The 19997-nt window shown below is 50.4% G+C and overlaps 1 protein-coding gene across 2 annotated transcripts in view; it reads left to right on the top strand.

Moving 5' to 3' along the window:
* LOC102451467 (neurotrimin) overlaps positions 1–19997 on the top strand; it is a 740339-nt gene that overhangs the window by 217946 nt on the left and 502396 nt on the right. The window contains exon 1 of one of the 2 annotated variants that reach the window (XM_075909355.2): positions 9171–9446. The exons of the other annotated variant lie outside the window; for it this stretch is intronic. Coding sequence (XP_075765470.1) covers positions 9398–9446 — 49 coding nt within the window. The 5' untranslated portion in view covers positions 9171–9397. Of the gene's footprint in view, positions 1–9170; positions 9447–19997 lie in introns of those variants that run through there. 2 annotated transcript variants of the gene reach the window in all.

The raw sequence follows: 19997 nt of genomic DNA, 5'->3' as shown, positions 1-19997 counted from the left end.
GAGATACCGTCACTGCAGGGCGTGGGTGCCATAACTCCACTAGACGTGGTGGCACCCCCAGTTCATAGCGGCTGAGGGTCTGGCGCTGCACGTTGGGCGGCCGAAGCTTGAAGAGAGACCCGGCTGGGTGAGGAGCAGCCGCTGCCCTGCCCGGAGGCTGGGCGTGGGATGGCTTCCCCGGGAGAGAGGCGGGGGCGGGTAGCGCGCGTCACTGCGATTCCAGCTAGCAGGCGTGCTCAATCAGCCCGGTGGCTGGAGTGCTTTGAGGCCAGGCCTCCTGCATAGGCCGTGGCGTTGGGTTTGCGGCGCTTGGTGCCCGACGGGGGGCGAGCGCATGATTAACTCTCGATCCCTTGCTGCCTGTGAGTCAGGCTGCATGTAATAAAAAACAGCCCCCCTCGCTGAGCCAGCTATTTCAGTCCAGTGGGGCTGAGCTGAGTGAGTATTAATTGGTTATTAAAAACATGTGTCGAGGCCGGGGGAGGAGGGACTCGGAGCCCATCACTCAGCTTATAGCTGACTCTCGATCCATCTCTGGAGGCCTCGGATGGTCAGTCCTCCTCCCTTGTCTGTCCCTCCTCTGTACGTACATGGGCCCTATCGCCATGGTAACTGAGCTCCATGCTCTTTTCCCTGGCTCTGCCCTCGGAAGACTCCAGGGAGGGAGGACAATGCCATTATCCCCATTGCACAGATGGAGAACTGAGGCACGAGGGAGGCCAACTTTTTAAAGGGATTTAGGCACTTTGCTCCCAAAAATGTCAAAGTATTTAGGTGCTTCACTCAAAATTCGGGGCTTGGAGGAGGACAGGACTTGCCTAGGTCCCTTGTGAAACACGTGTCAGAGAGAGGTACTGAACCTTGGACCCCTCCCTCTGACGCGTAACCACTCGACTGTCCCCCCACATTGAGCAGAGGAAGGTTTGGGAAGATGGCTGCAGGGTTCAGGTCTCCAGGGGCCGCTGGGAGTGTCCTATGCTGCCCCTGCCTCTGTGAAAAGAAAAGCAGCCGACTCCAAGGGGTGAGGTGAGGCTGCAGGGCTGGTGACACAGCCCCCCACGGCGGGGGGTGTCCAGAGCAAGGCTGACCTTACCCCTGTGCAGAATACACAGGTGTGTAGGGCACCTGGAAATTTGGGCAGCAAATGTCCAGCCATCTGCCTCTTCCTGTCTCTGTTCCATGGCTGCGTTTCCTCCTGAGAGGATCTAGTTATCTTAAGAGTGAAAAGTCCTGCCAGGCCTATCAGCAGAACATCGAACCTGTGAAAGAGCCGTTCAAGTGGGAACAAAACCATTGAACAGGCATCAGCCAGCCCCAGGTACAAAGGGTCCGTTTCGGATTTGCCTGTGGGAGTCGCCAGGACCGGAGTTTAAAATTTGCTTTAAAAATATTTCATGAGCGTGTTGCTCAAGGTGATGCAATCATATCTCGGAGGTATCCTCGTTCTTATCCTGCCCCCGCTGCCATCGGGCACAGGGTACCAGTTCAGAAGTATGGGGTAGGCCCCATGCATCTTCCGGATGTGTCTGGCCCAGGGCCCTGCATTGCCTGACTCCAACCTTGATCCCTTCCCTCTGTAATGTGCAGCACCACCTGATCTAGGACAGTGATGCACAACCTTTTTGCATCGCAACCCCCGGGAAAATGTTGGTTGAGAGAAAAATAAAAAGCGCGGCCCCTTTAAATGCCTCTCTGCTCGTCTGCCACTCCCCCCACCCCTGCCGCGTGTATGTCAGGTGCCCAAATCACAGCGCTGCAACCCTCCTGGAAGACAGCTGTGACCTCCAAGGGGGTCGCGACCCACATTGCGCACTGCTGCTCTAGGGATGGGAGGCTTGCCTTGACTTCCCTTCAGCCATGGAGCTTTAGCGTTCTGCCTGTCCTGACTTAACAGGAGCCCAGTATTGTTCAGTGGAATTCCCCTTGCAGGGCAGGAGTTCCTGGAAGTCTACAGAGGTGGCTGTTGTTTGGTGGGCTAACAAGTGTTTGTGCAATCCTGGCCGAGGACGTTACTTTTGTAGGGTCCCCCTGCGGAACGGCACAGATCTCTCCCTCCCTCCCACAAGCTTCCAGAGAGAGGCTAGTATTCAGGACTGATGTTCGGGGGCAGGAGTTGTATGTGCTATTTGGAGGCAGGAAAGAAAAGATGAGGAGCTGGGGTGGAGGGTTGAATCAGTGAGATTGCAGTAGCCCGCAGATGATACTCTGATCTCCAGATTGCATCTTTGCTTTGATCAGCCCTGCCATGGAATGACCCCATGTGTGACAGTAGCAGCAAGACTGCCTTCCTGAGAAAGCAATTCCTTTGTCTTCACCGTGAATGCACGGCCCTGTCTCAGGCATACACAGGTTCATCTGCCTGAGTCCTCTGGGGCTGTGTGCTCTCCCCCTTTAAGAAAAGCTTGGGGTGACACCCGTCAGAGGGGGGCCTGTCAGCTCCCAGAGCTACTGCAGTCTCTCTTCCATTAGTGATTCACTGTTGTGATTGTTCGCATGCTGTGAAGATGTATATGTATAGATATATAAAATATATGTATAGATTATATTAGCAGACCCTTAATCTTCCATTTATCCAGTAACATCCATTATAGCTGCAGAGTAATCTGCGGGAACAGTTAATTACTGGGTACTGTAATTGCCTTGTCATTTCAGAACAGAGTGGCAGTTCTTGTGTTCCCTGTAAGATCAAGTGATTCTCCCACATGTGCATGGTACCCGGCTGCAGTTCATGAACTGCAATCAAATCTATGCTATAACCTGGTCTACAGCTAAAACTGATGCTGACCTAGTCACAGTGCTCAGGGCTATGAAAAGTATTGCACCCTATCCCATGTGGCTAGCTTCACCTTGCCATGACTGCAAACACAGATAAGTCACTGGAAGTATTTTTTTTTTTGGTGATGTTAGGTCCTTCAGAGAGGTGGGTGTGACAACGCGTCGTGGGTCCCCCGATCATGCAGCCCCGTAGCAGCAAGAACAGTCTCCACCAGCCAGTAGAACAGAGGGGGTTATTGCTTCTCCTGGATATAGCGCAGCATAGACGTGATGCGGCTACAGGAGTCTGGGCCAGGATGCCTCAGACCCCTTGAGATGGGGTGCCTGGGCCCCTAGACTCCCAGCCCCCCTCCTTAGTCTGTCTCCTTCATGGTTTCCAGCCAAAGACTTCCCCCTCCCCCAACACTCACTTCCTTTGTTCCGTCCCTTCCCTTAACCGGTAGGACCGGTTCGGTCACTGTCATGGGGGCCCTCAAGGTGCCCCCCGCTGGGCCGTGCATACAGACAGAGGCCAGTAGGGGTCATCCACAGCCCAAGCACACCAACCAGCAAGGTACTGACACCACATGACAGTGGGCTACTGACCTCAATTGAAACCCCCCCCTTCTGTCGATGGAGGCAGTGCAGAGCCAGAGTAATGCAGTCGTGGCGGAGACGTATCTTCACACAGGCTCTTGCTATTGGGCTGGGGAGCCCTGCGGATGTATATAAGCTTCTCCTGTAGTGAATCTGGCTGCAGATGGTAGAAAATAGCTGGGGAGAGAGTGAACTTTAGATTCTTAATTGTGAGTATTACCAGTGGGAATCCTGATCTGGTTGGAGAACAAAAGCGAGCGACGTGTCCAATCAGAACATCTGAGATTTTGAATGCCATCTCACCGCCGCAAGCTCCTTACGCACATGGTAAGATTTGTTTGCATCAACCATTTGATGCCTCGTTTTGAATAACTGAAGAATGAAACAGCATGGTCCTGGTCTCTGATTTCCTCCTGTGGTTGGGCCTCTGCCCCATTGCACAATGGGAAGAGCAAGGTGGACCTTCCACTTGATTTTCTGCCTTTTTAATCCCCATCCTGTTGTGTGGAGGTCTGACAGGAACCTTGTGGCTCCTGGAAATGGAGATCCCCTCCGGAGTATCGTTTGTTTCTTTGCCCAGTGTGAAAATCAATAAATATTCTTGCTACAAAAAAAATAATAATAATAATACACAGGAAAACTCAGTGTGAAGCAATGCGGGCAAAAGTAAAAGCTTTTCTCAAAGGAATAATGGTTTGAAATGGAAGCCTTGAAAATAATAATAAAAAAGAAAGCAATTTCTGGTGGAAATAGAATAACGTTAGGCATCAAAATCATGGCCTTGACAGAGGATCAAATCGCTGGCCCATCAGGTCTGGTGTTGGCTTGGGAAATCAGCAATAGCATCATCTGAGGAGGGAAAAGGAATAAGTCCATTCTTAGTGGATTAAACTGGGGTGAGGGCATAGGAGGGCATCAGAAGGGGGTTGCATGAATGTGTCTCATGTTACATCAGATCCTTTTGCAGCCTGAGATTCTGACGTATTGGGGATTTCAGCCCAAAATTCAGCATCTGTTCTGTGTTCGCACAGCACGTGGCGCTGACAGTCCTGGGGCTTCAAGGACTGGAGTTTCAAGGCACCATATTAATATAAATAATAAAAAAGATCTCAAGGTAATAAGAACTGCCTTCCCAGATCAGACTGGTGTTTCATTTAGCCCAGCAGCCTGTCTGCCATTGGGGCTGTATCCCCTGGCTCTCAGTACTGAGCTTCAACCATTAGGCAAAGCTGTCTGGCATGAAGGGAAATAAGAACAACCCAGGAAACTACAGACCAGTCAGTTTAACTTCTGTGCCAGGAAAGATAGTGGAGCAAGTAATTAAGAAATTCATCTGCAAACAACTGGAAGATAATAAGGTGATAGGTAACAGCCAGCATGGATTTGTAAAGAACAAATCATGTCAAACCAATCTGATAGGATAACAAGTCTTGTGGATAAGGGAGAAGTGGTGGACATGGTATACCTAGACTTTAGTAAGGCATTTGATATGGTCTTGTAATGATCTTCTTATCAATAAACTAGGGAAATACAACCTAGATGGGGCTACTATAAGGTGAGTGCATAACTGGTTGGATAATTATTCTCAGAGAGTAATTATTAATGGTTCACAATCATGCTGGAAGGGCATAACAAGTGGGGTTCCACAGGGGTGTGTTTTGGGACTGTTTCTGTTCCATATCTTCATCAATAATTTAGATGATGGCATAGAGACTACACTTATTAAGTTTGCAGATGATATGAAGCTAGGAGGGATTGCAAGTGCTTTGGAGGATACGGTCACAATTCAAAAAGATCTGGACAAACTGGAGAAATGGGCTGGGGGTAAATAAGATGAAGTTTAATAAGAACGGAGTCCTGCAGAAAGGAATCGAGGGGTCATAGTGGACGACAAGTTAAACATGAGTCAATAGTGTGACACTGTTGCAAAAAAAACCAAACATGATTCTGGGATGCATTAACAGGAGTGCTGTGAGCAAGACACGAGAAATCATTCTTCTGCTCTTCTCTGCAGTGATTAGGATTCAGTTGGAGTATTGTGTCCAGTTCTGGGCACCACATTTCAAGAAAGATGTGGAGAAACTGGAGAAGGTCCAGAGAAGAGCAACCAAAATGATGAAAGGTCTAAAGAGCACGATTTATGAGGGAAGACTGAAAGAACTGGACTTTAGTTTAGAAAAGAGAAGACTGAGAGGGGACATGATCATGGTTTTCAAGTATCTAAAAGGGTATTACAAGGAAGAGGGAGAAAAATTGTTTTCCTTAGTTTCTGAGGACAGGACAAAAAGCAATGGGCTTAAACTGCAGCAAGGGAGGTTTAGATTGGACATTAGGAAAAACTACCTAATTGTCAGGGTTTGTTAAACACTGGAATAAGTTGCCTAGGGAGGTTGTGGAATCTCCATCACTGGAGATATTTAAGAGCAGGTTCGATAGACATCTATCAGGGATCATCTAGATGGTGTTTGGTCCTCCTGTGAGGACAGGGAACTAAACTTGATCTCTCGAGGTCCCTTCCAGTTCTAGCATTCTATGATTCTGTGAAAGTATGTGGTGGAGTATTTGGCGTTTTCAGTTGTAAGCTGCTCAGTGTGACACCCCAGCCCCACGTGGAGTTGGCTGACCACACAGGGGTTGTTGAGCCTGCTACCCTTTTGGCTAATGGAGCATCAAGCCCTTTAGGTCAGGCAGAGGAGACTCATGCTTTAAGATCTGGTGATTCCAGGTCTGAATCTCAGCCTGCAAAGCTCCTAGGGCCACTGCATTATCTAGAGCCCTGCAAATCCTTGGATATCCCCTTTACATCTGCGGGTATCCTCATCCGCAGAGGTGGATGTGGATATCCACAGCTCATTTTTGCAGATACGGATGTGGATACAAATTCTGCATCTAAAACACTGCAAATCTGCAGATCTCTGCTTTCTGTCGGTGGGTATCCACATCTGCTGTAGAGGTGGATATCTGCGGATCATTTTTGCAGCTGTAGCTATGGATTCAGACACCAATTTTGTATCCACGCAGGGCTCTAGCATTACTTGGAGATTAGCTCCAGCAGCGTTCTGTATGTGTGACTGGCTGCCCAATCTTAGGCCCTTGTGGTTTTAACCAGACTGTGATGGCAGACTGAGCCCTGAATACGTTTGAGAGGCTGTCTCCATGTGTGGTACCTGCTCCAGTGTTGGATTCGCATGCCTTCGTTTTATTGTTTTCCCCCGTGTTGCCTGCCGGGAAGAGAGATTGGGGTGAATGCAGCAGTGACAGTATGCGGGTGAGCCCTGGCGTGCAGCTCCAGCAAGAGCTGGCAGAGCTGCGGCACTCGCCAGCAGGGAGCTATTTAAAGAGCTGGCAGGAACCTGGGTTGTGATAGGACAGTACCTGTAAGAAATGTACATTACTGTTACACCTGGGTAAATGAGAGTCAATGCTACAGTGACTCCTCCAGACAGAGGTCAGAGTTTCCCCAAGGAAAGCACAGCGACCAAGTCCACTGGGTCAGCTGGTTTCTCTCCTCTCCCTAATCTCGCTGCTGCAGTGTGATGCTGCAGCAGGCAAAGAGTTAATTGTGCATTTGCTTCCCCTGTGCCGGGAGGGGGTGAGAATCTCTTGAGTTGAAGCTGATTAGGAGCAGTTTGGGCTGTCACCACTCTTGGTTTTATGATGGCCCTATAAAGATCAGCCGGTAATTCACTGAAACAGGCTGGGTTTGCAGGCTCTGCACTGGGGCTGCATATTAAACAGGCAACCTCTCGGCGAGACGCTCCACGGGATCCTTGTGAGGCACAAGGAAGGAGGGCGCCCTGCGTGCAAAGAACGTGTGCGGACGAGGGGCAGAGGAAGCGCGAATGGGCCTCCGGCTGCATCTTTGAGGCCGCTTGTGCAGGGGCTCGGGGTAAAGAAAGAAGATGGGTGAGGACACAGCTTATCCAAGGTGTCCCTATTTCCCTATGCTGAATGTGGGGCAGCTGGTATAATTCCTCGGATCCAAGTGAGATCCACTGCCGTCCATCAGAGCTCCATCATAGAAACATGCAGATTGACATCAGGCTGACAGAGCCTCTAGTAAAAAGAAATAGTGAACAGTTCGGTTCTTTTTATTGGCCTATTTATCTTTAGGCCTTGAGAGATACGTCTCCTTGTGTGAACCTGGCACACACTCGTGCACACCTGTACACCTCTCTCACAGGTGACCAACCTCTCTCCCTCCGCCCAGTGATCTCCTCCATGCCGGGAACAGGTCCACCATTCCGGGAGCCGGGCATTTCATCTTCCCAAGGCGACATATGGGGAAGGGGCATCACAGGTCTTCCCCAGACTTCTGCCAGGGTTCACAGCAGAACATGGCCAGCAGCAGCCTTTTGGGATATCCTGGGTACCCGAGACCAAAGTGGGTTCTAGTCCCACCTGGTACCCTGTTGCCTCTAGAGAATCTCGAACAACAGCGGGGAATGCACCCTGCAACTTCAGCACCCAGAGCACATAGAGCAGATAGACCATTTCAGTCTCGGCCCAGGTACTAGCAGGAGACACACTCACGTGCCTATGAAGAGAGATTAAAGAGACTGGGACTGTTCATCTTAGAAAAGAGGAGACTAAGGGGGGATATGACAGAGGTCTAAAAAATCGTGAGTAGTGCGGAGAAAGTGAATCAGGAAAAGTTATTTACTTGGTCCCATAACATAAGAACTAGTGGCCATCAAATGAAATGAATGGGCAGCAGGTTTAAAACAAATAAAAGGAAGTTCTTCTTCACACAGCGTGTAGCCAACTTGTGGAACTCCTTGCCTGAGGAGGCTGTGAAGGTTAGGACTATAACAGGGTTTAAAAGAGAACTCGATAAATTCATGGAGATTAAGTCCATCAATGGCTATGAGCCAGGATGGGTAAGGAATGGTGTCCCTTGCCTCTGTTTGTCACAGGGTGGAGATGGATGGCAGGAGAGAGATCGCTTGATCAGTATCTGTTCTATTCCCTCCCTCTGGGGCACCTGGCATTGGCCACTGTGGGCAGACAGGACACCGGGCTGGGTGGAGCTTTGGTCTGACCCAGTCTGGCCGTTCTGATGCATTCAGCCCTGCACTTGCAGTCAGATGCGCTAGGGTGGCCCTTACAGAGCAGCCAAGGGAATGCCCTCACAAGTCCAAGTGCAGGCCTGGAGCAGTGTCCCATGACCCCCCCGCATTTGGACATACGGTGAGTGAGGAGCCTTCCCCGAGGAGGGAGGGACCCCAGGAACCATCTCCGACCGGCGAGGTCCATTCGCCCCTGGAATAGTGCCCTGAAAGACGTCGTGGAAGCCCCGTCCCCTGGAAAACAACCTGTAGCGGGACTCAGTCCTGTGGTAGCCACGCCAGGGAGAGCGGCTGAGTAGAAAGGAGAACTGGTTGTGATGTAAGAGCCCTGGCTGTGGCGCAGGCTCTCTGAGGGATCTTGGGCAAACGGCTTCCCCTGTCCTGTGCTTGAGTTTCCCATTAGCACAATGAGCATAATACGCCTCTCCCTGATCCAGATGTTATAAGCATAAAGCCAGTTACTGATGACGGGGGCGTTCGGGTCCTGCAATACAAACGGCCATACAAGTACTTAGCTTAGCACAATTACTCCCCACCTCCTAACTTCCACAGTTTTGCCACACCAAAGAGCCTGTTGCGTGCATTTATGTATTTTTATTTCAAGCCCCTGATGTTTTTCCTGCTCGCGGTCTCTGATGTGCTTTCCTCTGCCTCTCTCCCTTGACCTCTCCGGGGGCTGCAGAGGGGCACAATGTGAAACAAAAGAGTGATAATGAAGAGAGAGCTGGGCCCGGGGACTCGGGTTTTGAAGAGCAGCAAGTTTCATTAAAATATAGGAAGGGGGAGGAAAGGAGGCATTTTCAAAGCTTTAAGCTGACCTGATTTCAAAGCACTCGTGTGTAATGCTTTGCCTTTCTCCTCTCTCTCTCTCTCTTTTAGGTAAGTGACATTTTATTCTGCTCATCCCTAAGATCGAGGTTGGATTTTTTTTTTAAAGTGGGGTGAAAAAAGAGAGTTGCAGTGAAAGCGTAAAGCAAATGCAGAGGACACTGGAGAGAAAAGCTGGATCAGAAGACACCTGGTCAGGTAGGTGGCTACTAAACGGAGACTTCTTGATTGCCTCGGAAGCTGTGAAGAAAGCGGGGGTATGTGTGGAGCTCCCTGCTGCGGTGATTATTGCTGATGAATTGGGCGCGGTGTGCTCTCTCGAGGAAGAACACCCCTCGGAGCTTCGGCGGCCAGCAGGTGTGTCGGTTTAGTGGAGGAACTGGGAACATCTGGGCAGGGTGATCCTTGGAAAGTACGCTTCTGGGCTTGGAGGGTGCCTGGTGCCGGTGATAGGGTTGAGTGTCGGCCGTCGGTTTTTCAGTGTCTGCGTTGTATTCAGACTCAGAGCATTCAGGGTGACTGAGCTGAAGGGCGGGGGCATTTGTGCATTCATAAGGGCTGTGTGTGTTGGTGTGTGGGGCTTTCTCTTGTTTACATTTGTGTAGCTCTTTTTTATTGCTGGTTTCACCAAATTGTCAGCCATAAAAATGACATTTTTTCTAAGGCCAGGTCTATACTAGATCCAGAAGGTTGGATTTCGGTGCATAACTCCAGCTATGTACATAATGTTGCTAGAGTCAACATACCTTAAACTGAGGTTGGTGCCGTCTTGGCGACTGCGAGGAGTGAGGTGACAACCTGGGGGTGCCCTCTGCATTCGATTTAGCAGGTCTTTAGTAGACCCACTAAATCAAATGTCAGAAGATGGATTTCCAGCATGGCAAGTGGAGATGTGGCCTAAAGATTAGGCAAGTTGACAAGTGCAATAGGGACTAGTAAACAGAGCTTTCTCTGGAGCTCTTTGTGTGTCACGTGGCACATGTCCTGACTGGTGGTGCAGATACGAGAAAAGCAGATTGAGATTTTACCCTCCACCACCCATCCACCCAAAAGAGCACCCTGGGGCAGAGACCAGGCCCTTGGAGTCATGGGTGCTGATCTGCAATAGATTAGTGTTAAGGGGTTTTCCTTCACCAGAAAAACAAACACCTGAACCTAAATGACGCCAACAAACTCGGTGTCATTCCCCATTCAGAAAATGATCCAGGGCAGCCAGGCACATTGCTCCGAATGGCTCCTCGGTTGTTTCCTGAGAGCCATGTCTGCTTGGCATGGTTAGCATGTGCTGACAAGGGGTGCAGCTTGTGAGGGCAAGTCGGGGTTCCCCTCGATCCTGCCCCCCGTAGCAGCAAGAACGGACTCCGCCCACCAGTAGAATAGGGAGGGTTTATTGCTTCTCCAGGATACAGCCCAGCACAGACGTGATGTGGTTACAGGAGTCAAGGCCAGGATGCCTCAGACCCTTGAGGTTAGGGGATCCATCGCCCGCCCCCCAGACGCTGAGTTCTCAGCTTAGGTTGTTCCCTTCATGTTTCCCAGCCAGCCACTTACTCTTCCCCCGATACCTGGTGTTCGTCTCCGTCTCTCTCCCTTTGTCTATCCCCCTGGGAAGAGCCTTGTTCTCTGCCCAGGCTGGGCCTAGGTGTCTGGGCCAATCCACATGTGGGTGAGTCAGTGGGAATCCCAGAGCACAGCACAGGGGGACACTGGACAGCCCCCCACTACGTCACACGGCTTAACAAGGCCGGCTTCTTGCAAACCCAGTGAGGGGGGCAGCATGGAGAACAGCTGCTGCTAAGGAAGGAAGACCCACCCCCAAGGAGTTAGTACAGACGGAAGAAAATGCTAGAGCTGGTGTGGTTCTTTTCCCCTCTCCCCCCCCTTCCACTCCTCATCAGCAAAAATTGCCAACTAAATTGTGATTCCCACCTGTGCTGGTGCTAATGTGGAAATGGAAAGAAGGCTGCAACTGAGTAATCCCGGAGCCCAGCTGAGCCACAGACCGGGCAGGAAATCCTTGGCTTGCCTAGAAAAGATAACCAGGGAAGGGGCCAGTCAAGGATACATATGGGCCGTCCAGATGTGGGGCTTATAGGGAGTCACGTTGCTGGCTGTAAAAGCCATGTTAGCTCTGTGTGGCTGCAGCTGAGTTTTCAAGGGGGGTGCTTGCTCTGCAGGGAGGTGGCCTCTTCCTCATCCCCGGTGCTGGATATGTGGCGTTTGCTCTGCCACCTGCCGGATTAGCGAGGTTTGCCCTGCCCATGCCCAGCACCAGATGAGCCCCCTTTCTGACTTGGCCTGCTCCAGCTCAGGACTGTACTGTTAGCTCCTCTCGTTTCCAGGGCAGCCTCCTCATGCCCCGGGTGCCTGAGTTCTCTCCGTTGAAAGCGTCTCCCTGCCCCGTGCTGCAGAACTGCCCCACGGAAAGGGCCGGTTCCTGTGGGCGTAAGTCCCTGCGCTTTTGGCAGCCACGTGCGAAATGCCGCATGCTGGTGCTAGGCATGGTGCCTCCTTAAGCAATTTGCGCTTGTACTATAGGATTGGGGGGGGGGGGAAGCTAGGCCAGCTGCCCTCCAGGGCTGGCATGGAAAAGGGAATTAAAGGGCAGAGGTCGTCAGGCTGGTGCCATCCTGGGAACGTGACTCCCATCCCCTACTAATGCTCTTGTTAAAAGGGAGTGGTACTGAGAGCCTTAAGTATGGGCCTGGCGGCGACTCAGTAACTCAGGGGTTAACTCGGCTGCCCCTCTGAATCTTCAGAACGCATAAACCCATGAGCATGTTTAGCCTCTCTCCCACCCCCCAATCCTACGCCTACCCCCACCTCCTTTGCTGAAATCCTTCCAATTCTGGATAAGGGGATTCCTCCAGAACTCAACGGGGCAGCAGGAGATATGGGCTCAGTGCCTGCCCGTGTGACCCTGAGCAAGTCATTCCCTGGTTGTGCCTCAGTTTCCCCTGAGGACAATGGTTCTTTTCTGCCTTTCTGTTCATGAGCTCTTGAAGGCAGGGGCTGTCTCTCACTATGCCTATGTCTAGTGCAGTGGGGCCTCTCTCGGGGAACAGACCGCTCGGGCCTACCCATCGTGTAAATCGCATATGCGTTGCTGTAATGCATTTAATACTATGCTGTTGAAGGCCGTGATCCCCAAGGGTCTGAGTCTGATTGCACTGAAGTCAATGGGATCTCTGGAGCTGGTTTCAGTGTGTGCTTGATTGAGGCCTCCCTGTGTGGTTTAATGGAACCAGCTTTATGAAACAGCATGAAGAGGAAGGCTCAGTAACTAAATGCAGCGCCAGGGTCTTTTACTTGAACTTGGAGACCTGGGCCAGGTTTCACAAGGGCACTGTGAAAGCAGCACTACATAGATTTTTTTCATAATTTTCCTTCTGATCTTGTTTGTCCCTCTCTCCCCGCCATCCCCGCCCCCTCTTTGATCTGCAAAGTATGAACATTGCATTATTATCATAATTGCTCGAAGGAAATCAATAACGTTCTCTAATCAGCGCGGTGCGGAAAACCATTGGATCCTGCCAAATCCACACGTCAGACTCCCTGCACGAAGCAGATTTACCACAACCCCAACGTTGGCTTGAGGGATTTCCCCATTGGGGGTTATGATGTCACAGGCTTTGCCTGCGGTAGTTGGGGTGTCACAGGCCTGTGCAAAGCAACTATATTTTTAAGGTGAGCTAAACATCCTAGCCAAGGCAAGGCAATTTGTAGCTTTCACATCCATGGCTTAGCCACAGGGGGGTGTGAGTGGGTTGTTGGCCCACCCACTTATGACCCAGGCCCCGCCACCCTGCCTCGGTTTTGCTCAGCTGGTCTGGCACTCTTGCTGGGGAGCGGGGTTGGAACACAGAGCTTGCTCCACGCTGCTCTTCCAGGACAGGAGCAATGCACCCGGCGTGCTTGCTAGAGAGTGTCATTGGTGCACGGGGTTTGTAAGACCCCGACAACGCTCCACTGCAGGAACACTGGGCAGGCAGATTGGCGCATGTCTCTGCTGCCCAACCCCATGAGCAGCAGGGCAAGTGCCCTGCCCCACATTCCCCAGTAGCAGCACTGGGCTGGCATGGTGGGGCAGGCTTCCAGACCCTGCTCAAGAGACTCAGCTTCCCAACAGGAGCACCTAGCAGAGCAGAATAAGCCTCATGTCCCGTCCTACTCTTCAGGTAGGACCCTCAGTGTCCCTTGACCAGCGTGTCCATCACATCCCACCCTCTCCCAGGCTGGTTGGTGAGAAGTGGCTCAATGTCTCCTGATCCTTTTCCCCATCCCCTATCATTGCCCACCCATCTGAAGTCAGGGACCACTTAACGTCCCCTTCTGGCTAAGCCACTGTCTCACATGGTTACCAGGGTCAGGATAACACAAACAAAAGAAGTATGTCTTCATGCAACAGATGGTCAACTTGTGGAACTCCTTGCCAGAGGATGTTGTGAAGACCAGGACTTGAATAGGGTTCAAAAAAGAGCTAGATAAAATCACAGAGGATGGGTCCATCAATGGCTATTAGCCAGGTTGGGCACGGATGGTGTCCCTAACCTCTGTTTGTTGGGGCTGGGAATGGGCCCCAGGGCACTTGATTATCTGCTCTGTTCATTCCCTTTGGGGCACCTGGTGTTGACCGCTGTCAGAAGACAGGACACTGGGCTGGCTGGACCTTTGGCCTGTCCCAGTGTGGCCGTTCTTAGAGTAAGTGAATTCCTCCGTAGACGTTACCTTGACCTTGAACCCACGTGAAAACTGCAGGTTGCCTTGTCTTCACAGAGGTACTGCCTTGTCTTGGCTAACTCCAGTGAGGGATGGTTACCAGGGTCAGGGTAACACAAACAAAAGAAGTATGTCTTCATGCAACAGATGGTCAACTTGTGGAACTCCTTGCCAGAGGATGTTGTGAAGACCAGGACTTGAATAGGGTTCAAAAAAGAGCTAGATAAAATCACAGAGGATGGGTCCATCAATGGCTATTAACCAGGTTGGGCACGGATGGGGTCCCTAACCTCTATTTGTCACCTTTTTCCTAGTAAAGAGGTACCCTGAGTGTGTGTTGTGAAGTTAGTACTTAGGCCAGAGAAGTCAGGAAGCTTGCGGAACCCATTCTCAGGATGGAAGGGAGGCAGTGTCATTGCTGTGCTTCTGTTAGTAAACAACAGACATCTGCTTTCCCCTCTCTGGAATCCTGCTTGGAGTATTTAACTTGCCTTCGCACTTCACCTTTAACTCGTTCCCCTTGTGGGAGCGCACTACTACAGGATGTGCCATTAGAGCATCACTGAGTAAATCCACATGCCATTCAGCACATAATACGGTATAATAAGACCCAGTGGAATAGATCTGCATATTTTTCTTCATTCCTCTCCTCTTTTGAGCCGGTGCACATAACTTATGGATGTATAAAATGCTCCTCTTTCTAAGACTGTGAATGCAAACGTGCCATTTAGCACTGCTGTTGAGTGGTGTGATTAGAGTCTAGACTTTGTAATGCACACACACTCCAGGGGCTGATTTCAGGTTTTGATAGGAACATCATATGTGCATTTCCTATCTTTTGTGAACTTGAAATCTCAACCTTAACAGTGGATCTCTGTGTCTCTCTTTGTCTCTCTCACAGACACATTATATGTATGTGTGTGCGCTATACACTCTGTGTAATTTATAACTACATGCCGGAACTGGTCAAACTTTGACAAAAGCATTTTCTATTGGAAAATTCAGTTTCCATCAAAATCTGTGAAATTGTGTTCAAATATTGTTTAGAAGAAAAACCTCGAAGTTCAGATAAATGTCACATTTTGACATTTTTTGATCTATAACATTGCATTTTTCCTTGTGAAATTCCTTTTCACTTTGGAAAAAAGTGTATCCTAATATACATAATATAATAAAGGACATATAGAACCCTAGAACACTAGAACTGGAAGGGACTTCAAGAGGCCATGGAGTCCTGGCCCATGCCCTCATGGCAGGACCAAGCGCCATCTAGATCAGGGCTACTCAACACGCAGCCCGTGGGCCCCATGAGACCCGTGGCCTGTTTGTTTGTGGCCCACCGTGTGGTTTGGGTTTACACAGGGCTCAACATGTGGCCCACGGGTGGGAACCAAAGAAAAAAATAGTCACTAGAATGGTCTTCTGTTGATATGCATTTTAGTAGTTACATTCCTGGACTGTCATTGCTCATTAAAAGTGCTGCCATATGGGGGGAAATTGGGCAAGTATTGCCTTTTATTAATATCAGCAGAACTGACTTAAAGGGGCCTGTGTGCTGTGTAGTCTTGCCTTAATCTTTGTATTCATGCCCGTCAATGTGAAAGAAGCTATTTGCATATATGCAATCACACTTAAGTTGCAGCCCTCAGCATGTTCTGTGAGTATCATTGTGGCCCCCGGGGCTTCCAAAGTTGAGTAGCCCTGGTCTAGACCATCCCTGACAGGTGTTTGTCCAACCTGCTCTTAAATATCTCCAGAGATGGAGATTCCACAACCTCCCTGGGCAATTTATTCCAGTGTTTAACCACCCTGACAGGCAGGAAGCTTTTCCTAATGTCCAACCTAAACCTCCCTTGCTGCAGTTTAAGCCCATTGCTTCTTGTCCAATCCTCAAAGGCCAAAGAGAACAATTTTTTCCCCTCCTCCTTGTGACACCCTTTTAGATACTTGAAAACTGCTATCATGTCCCCTCTCAGTTTTCTTTTCCAAACTAAACCAGCCCAATTCTTTCAGTCTTCCCTCATAGCTCAAGAAAAGAGAGCTAAAATCCGAACAGAATGGTCGTCTTGATAAGTCATTCACTTAGGCATCAGAAGAGGTGTCTAATATGATCTCAGGAAAGTCAGCTGATTAGTTCCCCATCTGTACCATGGATTTAACCATGTGCCTCTATTTCACACTAAGGCTGTGAGGCTAAATCATTTAGCAATTGGGAGGTTCTCATTCATCAGGGAGCAACAGAAGTAGAGGGAAAGGCAGGCCCAGATGCCAACATTTGGATCTGGATGTTAGCCCCACAGGCTGATGTTTTCAAAGCTCTGTATAATCTTTGAAAAATCTTTGAAAAAGCATCTTTGAAAAATCCCGTCTCTTGTGTTTAATGGTGTTGAGGTCTAGGCTTTCGGTCTGACATGGATAGAAAGACGAATACCACGCAGGCTTAGGCTAGGGTGTGCCTCCTAGGCCCAGAGTTTGGGATTCTTTGGATGTAGCATTTGAGGCTTGACCCCAGGGCTAGCCCACAACATTTTGGCACCTGAGGCGGGGACCTCAAATGACGCCCCCATGCCCTCTCGCTTGGGCCAAAACTTTGAAAGGTCTCAATTCTGCCTTCCTGTTCTACTCCTCTCATGGGACTGCAGAGAGAATACATCTGCATCAGCAGCAGACACAATTTTCTACACTCTGGGTCCTTGTGGCACCCCCCCTTCCCCCCCAGTCGGGCACCTGAGGTGGCCGCCTCATTTCGCTTCACGGTAAGGCCAGCCTTGCTTGACCCAAGATTGAGACAAGAACCAACATGAAATCTGGTTTTGTCACTCCTGCTTCGCCTCCAAAGGTTCAGTGATAACTGCTTTGGGATGGATTTGTCTCTATTATGATTTTGTTTGCACTGCGGTAACACCTAAAAGCCCCAGGCACTAAGTACAACCCGGCTGCACTAGGCACTACATGACCAAAAAAGATATTTCACCATCTTGAAGAGCTCACAATATCTTTGAAAGGGGCCCTGGCCAGGTAATGAAGAGGAAATATATGGACTCCCCAGCCGGGATGTGTTTAATACCGGCCTTCAGGCCAGTTCTCAGTCCTGCTGAAGGCCGGCAGTTTTTTCTGTAGTTAATGGACACAGCTCCACCCATGATGGGTGCTCTGGGCCCTAGGTCTGGTTCACAGGCTACCTATTGATTCTCCCATCCCTTCAGGTCCCATCAACCCCAACTTACAATCATTAATTATTTCTCATTTGGAATCAATTTCCCCCAGTGCCTTTTTTTCCTCTGCCACATTTAATCAATGTTTTTTCCTTTTGTACCCTTCCGCTCCGGCCCAGAGACCGATTGCTCTTTGCAGAAGAGGCACGTCAGACCCATTCCCTGTGTTTGCTCGTCAGGTTGTCTCTCTGCATGAAAGGTCTAGCTGGTTATTAAGGGAGAAACAGTAAGTGATGGAGAAAATATCGAAAGGGGCGGGGATGGAAATAAAACATCCCATCAGGGTGGACAATGGACAACTAGCAGCAGAAGAATAGATCAGTAGCCATAAAATACAGAGTTGTGATTCCATCGCAGTGCTCCTGCAAGGTGATAAATCCCAGGAAGGAAAAAGTCTGAGCCATATATTACAGGCATGTGTGAAATGGGACATTGTCATGGGGTGGATGCACAGATCATAACCCACCTGCCTCTTAGCTTGGGAAAGACCAGCTCTACCTCCTGGGTCCTAGCCAAATCTCCCCTTTCCACTGCAGGGATTCCATAGAGCTCCTGACCTGTTTGGCAAGCGACTTGTATTTTTTCCCGCCTGGGTGCACTTTCATATTAAGGCCTGATCTGAAATTCTGCCGCGGTCGATGGGAATCTTTCCACTTCAATGAGCTTTCGGATCAGGCCCTGAAATTGTGCCCAGCCATGCAAAAATGCAGACCATCTGCCAAGACAGCCCCGTATGCTTTCTGGAGCCTGGGTCTTGCTCCCCGCCTCCCCTGCTCCCGATGGACTGGAGGAAAGGATTGGCAAAGACTCGGTGTGCGTCAGGATGCGTTAGCTGTTTTGTGAGAATGGAACACACAGCCCCATTCATCAAAGCAGCAATAAGGAGGGGGCCAGTGAAGTCAGAGGGGGACTTCAAGGAGCTTTGGATCAGGCTTTTGGAGTGCAAGGGAGCAGCTAGCGGGCAAGCTAAGCTGCACACAGACACATTGACGCCTGCTAGGAGTGCAGTGACGGAGCATTAGAATCCTACCTGTCCTGCTGGGGGCGTGTCGCGTTGACAGGAAGCCAGCGTTACCTAGTGGCATTCAGCCTGCAGGGCAGAGAAAGCTTACAGCTCCAGCACTGTGTTGGCTCATTGTTAATCAGCCGTGTTACCTTTAGGGAACGTCAGTGGTGATTCATTTGCTGGTGGAGTAGTCGATGGAATTTCCTTTGACTCCTCGACTAGATGCTAAGCACTTCCACCTCTGAAGTGGACACGAGCCCCAACGGGGCCTCTTACGCATTTCGAAGTTGGAACGCCACGTGGGCCCTGGGGCCAGCGGGGGACTCAGAGACCCGGGTAGCCCCAGGGTCCATGCTGCACTTCCTCTTTGAAAGAGTCCTGCACATTTCAAAGCTGACGCGCCGCGGGGAGCCTGGGGTCAGCCTCCAGCTGTTCCCGGGCTCCCCCCAGCATTTCACAGTGGCAGCGCTGTGTGGATCCTGGGGTCACACCAGCTGACCCTGGACTCCATGCTGCCCCTTTGAAATGCTGCGAGGAGCCTGACTCCGGGCTCCCTGTGGCATTCAGTGGCAGCGCCGCACGGAGCAGCTGACCCCGGGCTCCGTGTGGCGCTGCCGCTTTTAAGTATCCCCCTCTTCTCCGCCCCCCTTGCTGCCGCTATCTGATAGAGGCAGCAAGCGGGGGGGGGGGGGAGGCAGCGGGGAGGGGTGAGTGACTACTCAACTATCCAATAAGCATTTGCTTATTGGCTAGTCAACTGGTCCTTTACATCCCTAGTGACCACAGCGTCTAGCAGCTCTGGATGTCATCCGCTGGGCTGGGAGCTGTGCAAACACAGCGCAAAAAGAGCGATCTCTGCCCCAAAGGGCTTACAGTCTATCTGTAGGACTCTAGCTGGATGCAGACAAATGGGGGAGGAGAAGGCAGCCAGGAGACTTCCTCACCAGCACGACAGGCTACTGTCTCTGCATGCTTGCAGCCCAGTCATTGTCATGGTCCTTGCAGGCATTGTGGCAAAGGAGAGTGTTACAAAAGCTTTTGAGGGAGGACAAAGGGTCACTTCTCCCGATGCGTGTGGGGTGCACCAGGCATAGGAGGCAGAAGGGGAGAAAGCACAAAGGCTCAGAGCCTAGGATGCAACACAATGGACTCAGAAACCCAGTAGGAGCAATGAAGGGCATCTAGCGAGGGTTTCCAATCCATACCTCCTTGAGCAGCTCCTCCTCCTCTGCCCAATATCAGCCTCTGAGAATCCCACCCGATGGGGTCATGTTCAGGAAGCCTTGCATGACCCCAGATCTTACACACACCCGTTTACACACACACTCTAGAACTGTCCTTTATTCCCAGCCATGCGGGCACGAGGTTGAAAGCACAGCGAGAAAGGAATTGATCATCGCAACAAGTCACGTTTCCCCCACCTCTTTCCAGTCCCTGGTTTCGGACAAACATGCACCCAGAAAGGAGAGAAGGGAATTAAATTAACGTACACAATTTCTCCCTGTCACTGAACTCTGACTAATGAGTCTATTTCTGGGTAATAAGAAGGAGCAGGAAGTGACAAGGCACCGTAATGAATTAGTGGCCCAGAACCTCGTTAGTCAGAATAATCTTTCCACAAAAGATAAATGATGCAAACATTAATTATGAAGCTGGTGTGGAAATGCATTTCGCTGTTTGGCATCCCGAGGAATCGCTCCATGTTATTACTGGAGTGAGGTGCTTCTTTTAAAAGAAAAAGGTGGTCATAAATAAAACTAATAATATCTGGGTCTCTGGGTGTATTCACCTCGGCAAGGTGATACATAA

This window comes from Pelodiscus sinensis, chromosome 25 (assembly GCF_052426305.1).
Source record: "Pelodiscus sinensis isolate ZL-2025 chromosome 25, ASM5242630v1, whole genome shotgun sequence".
Taxonomy (NCBI): Eukaryota; Metazoa; Chordata; order Testudines; family Trionychidae; genus Pelodiscus; species Pelodiscus sinensis.
Note: the sequence above shows the minus strand (reverse complement) of the source record. Positions and strands in the feature narration are given on the sequence as shown.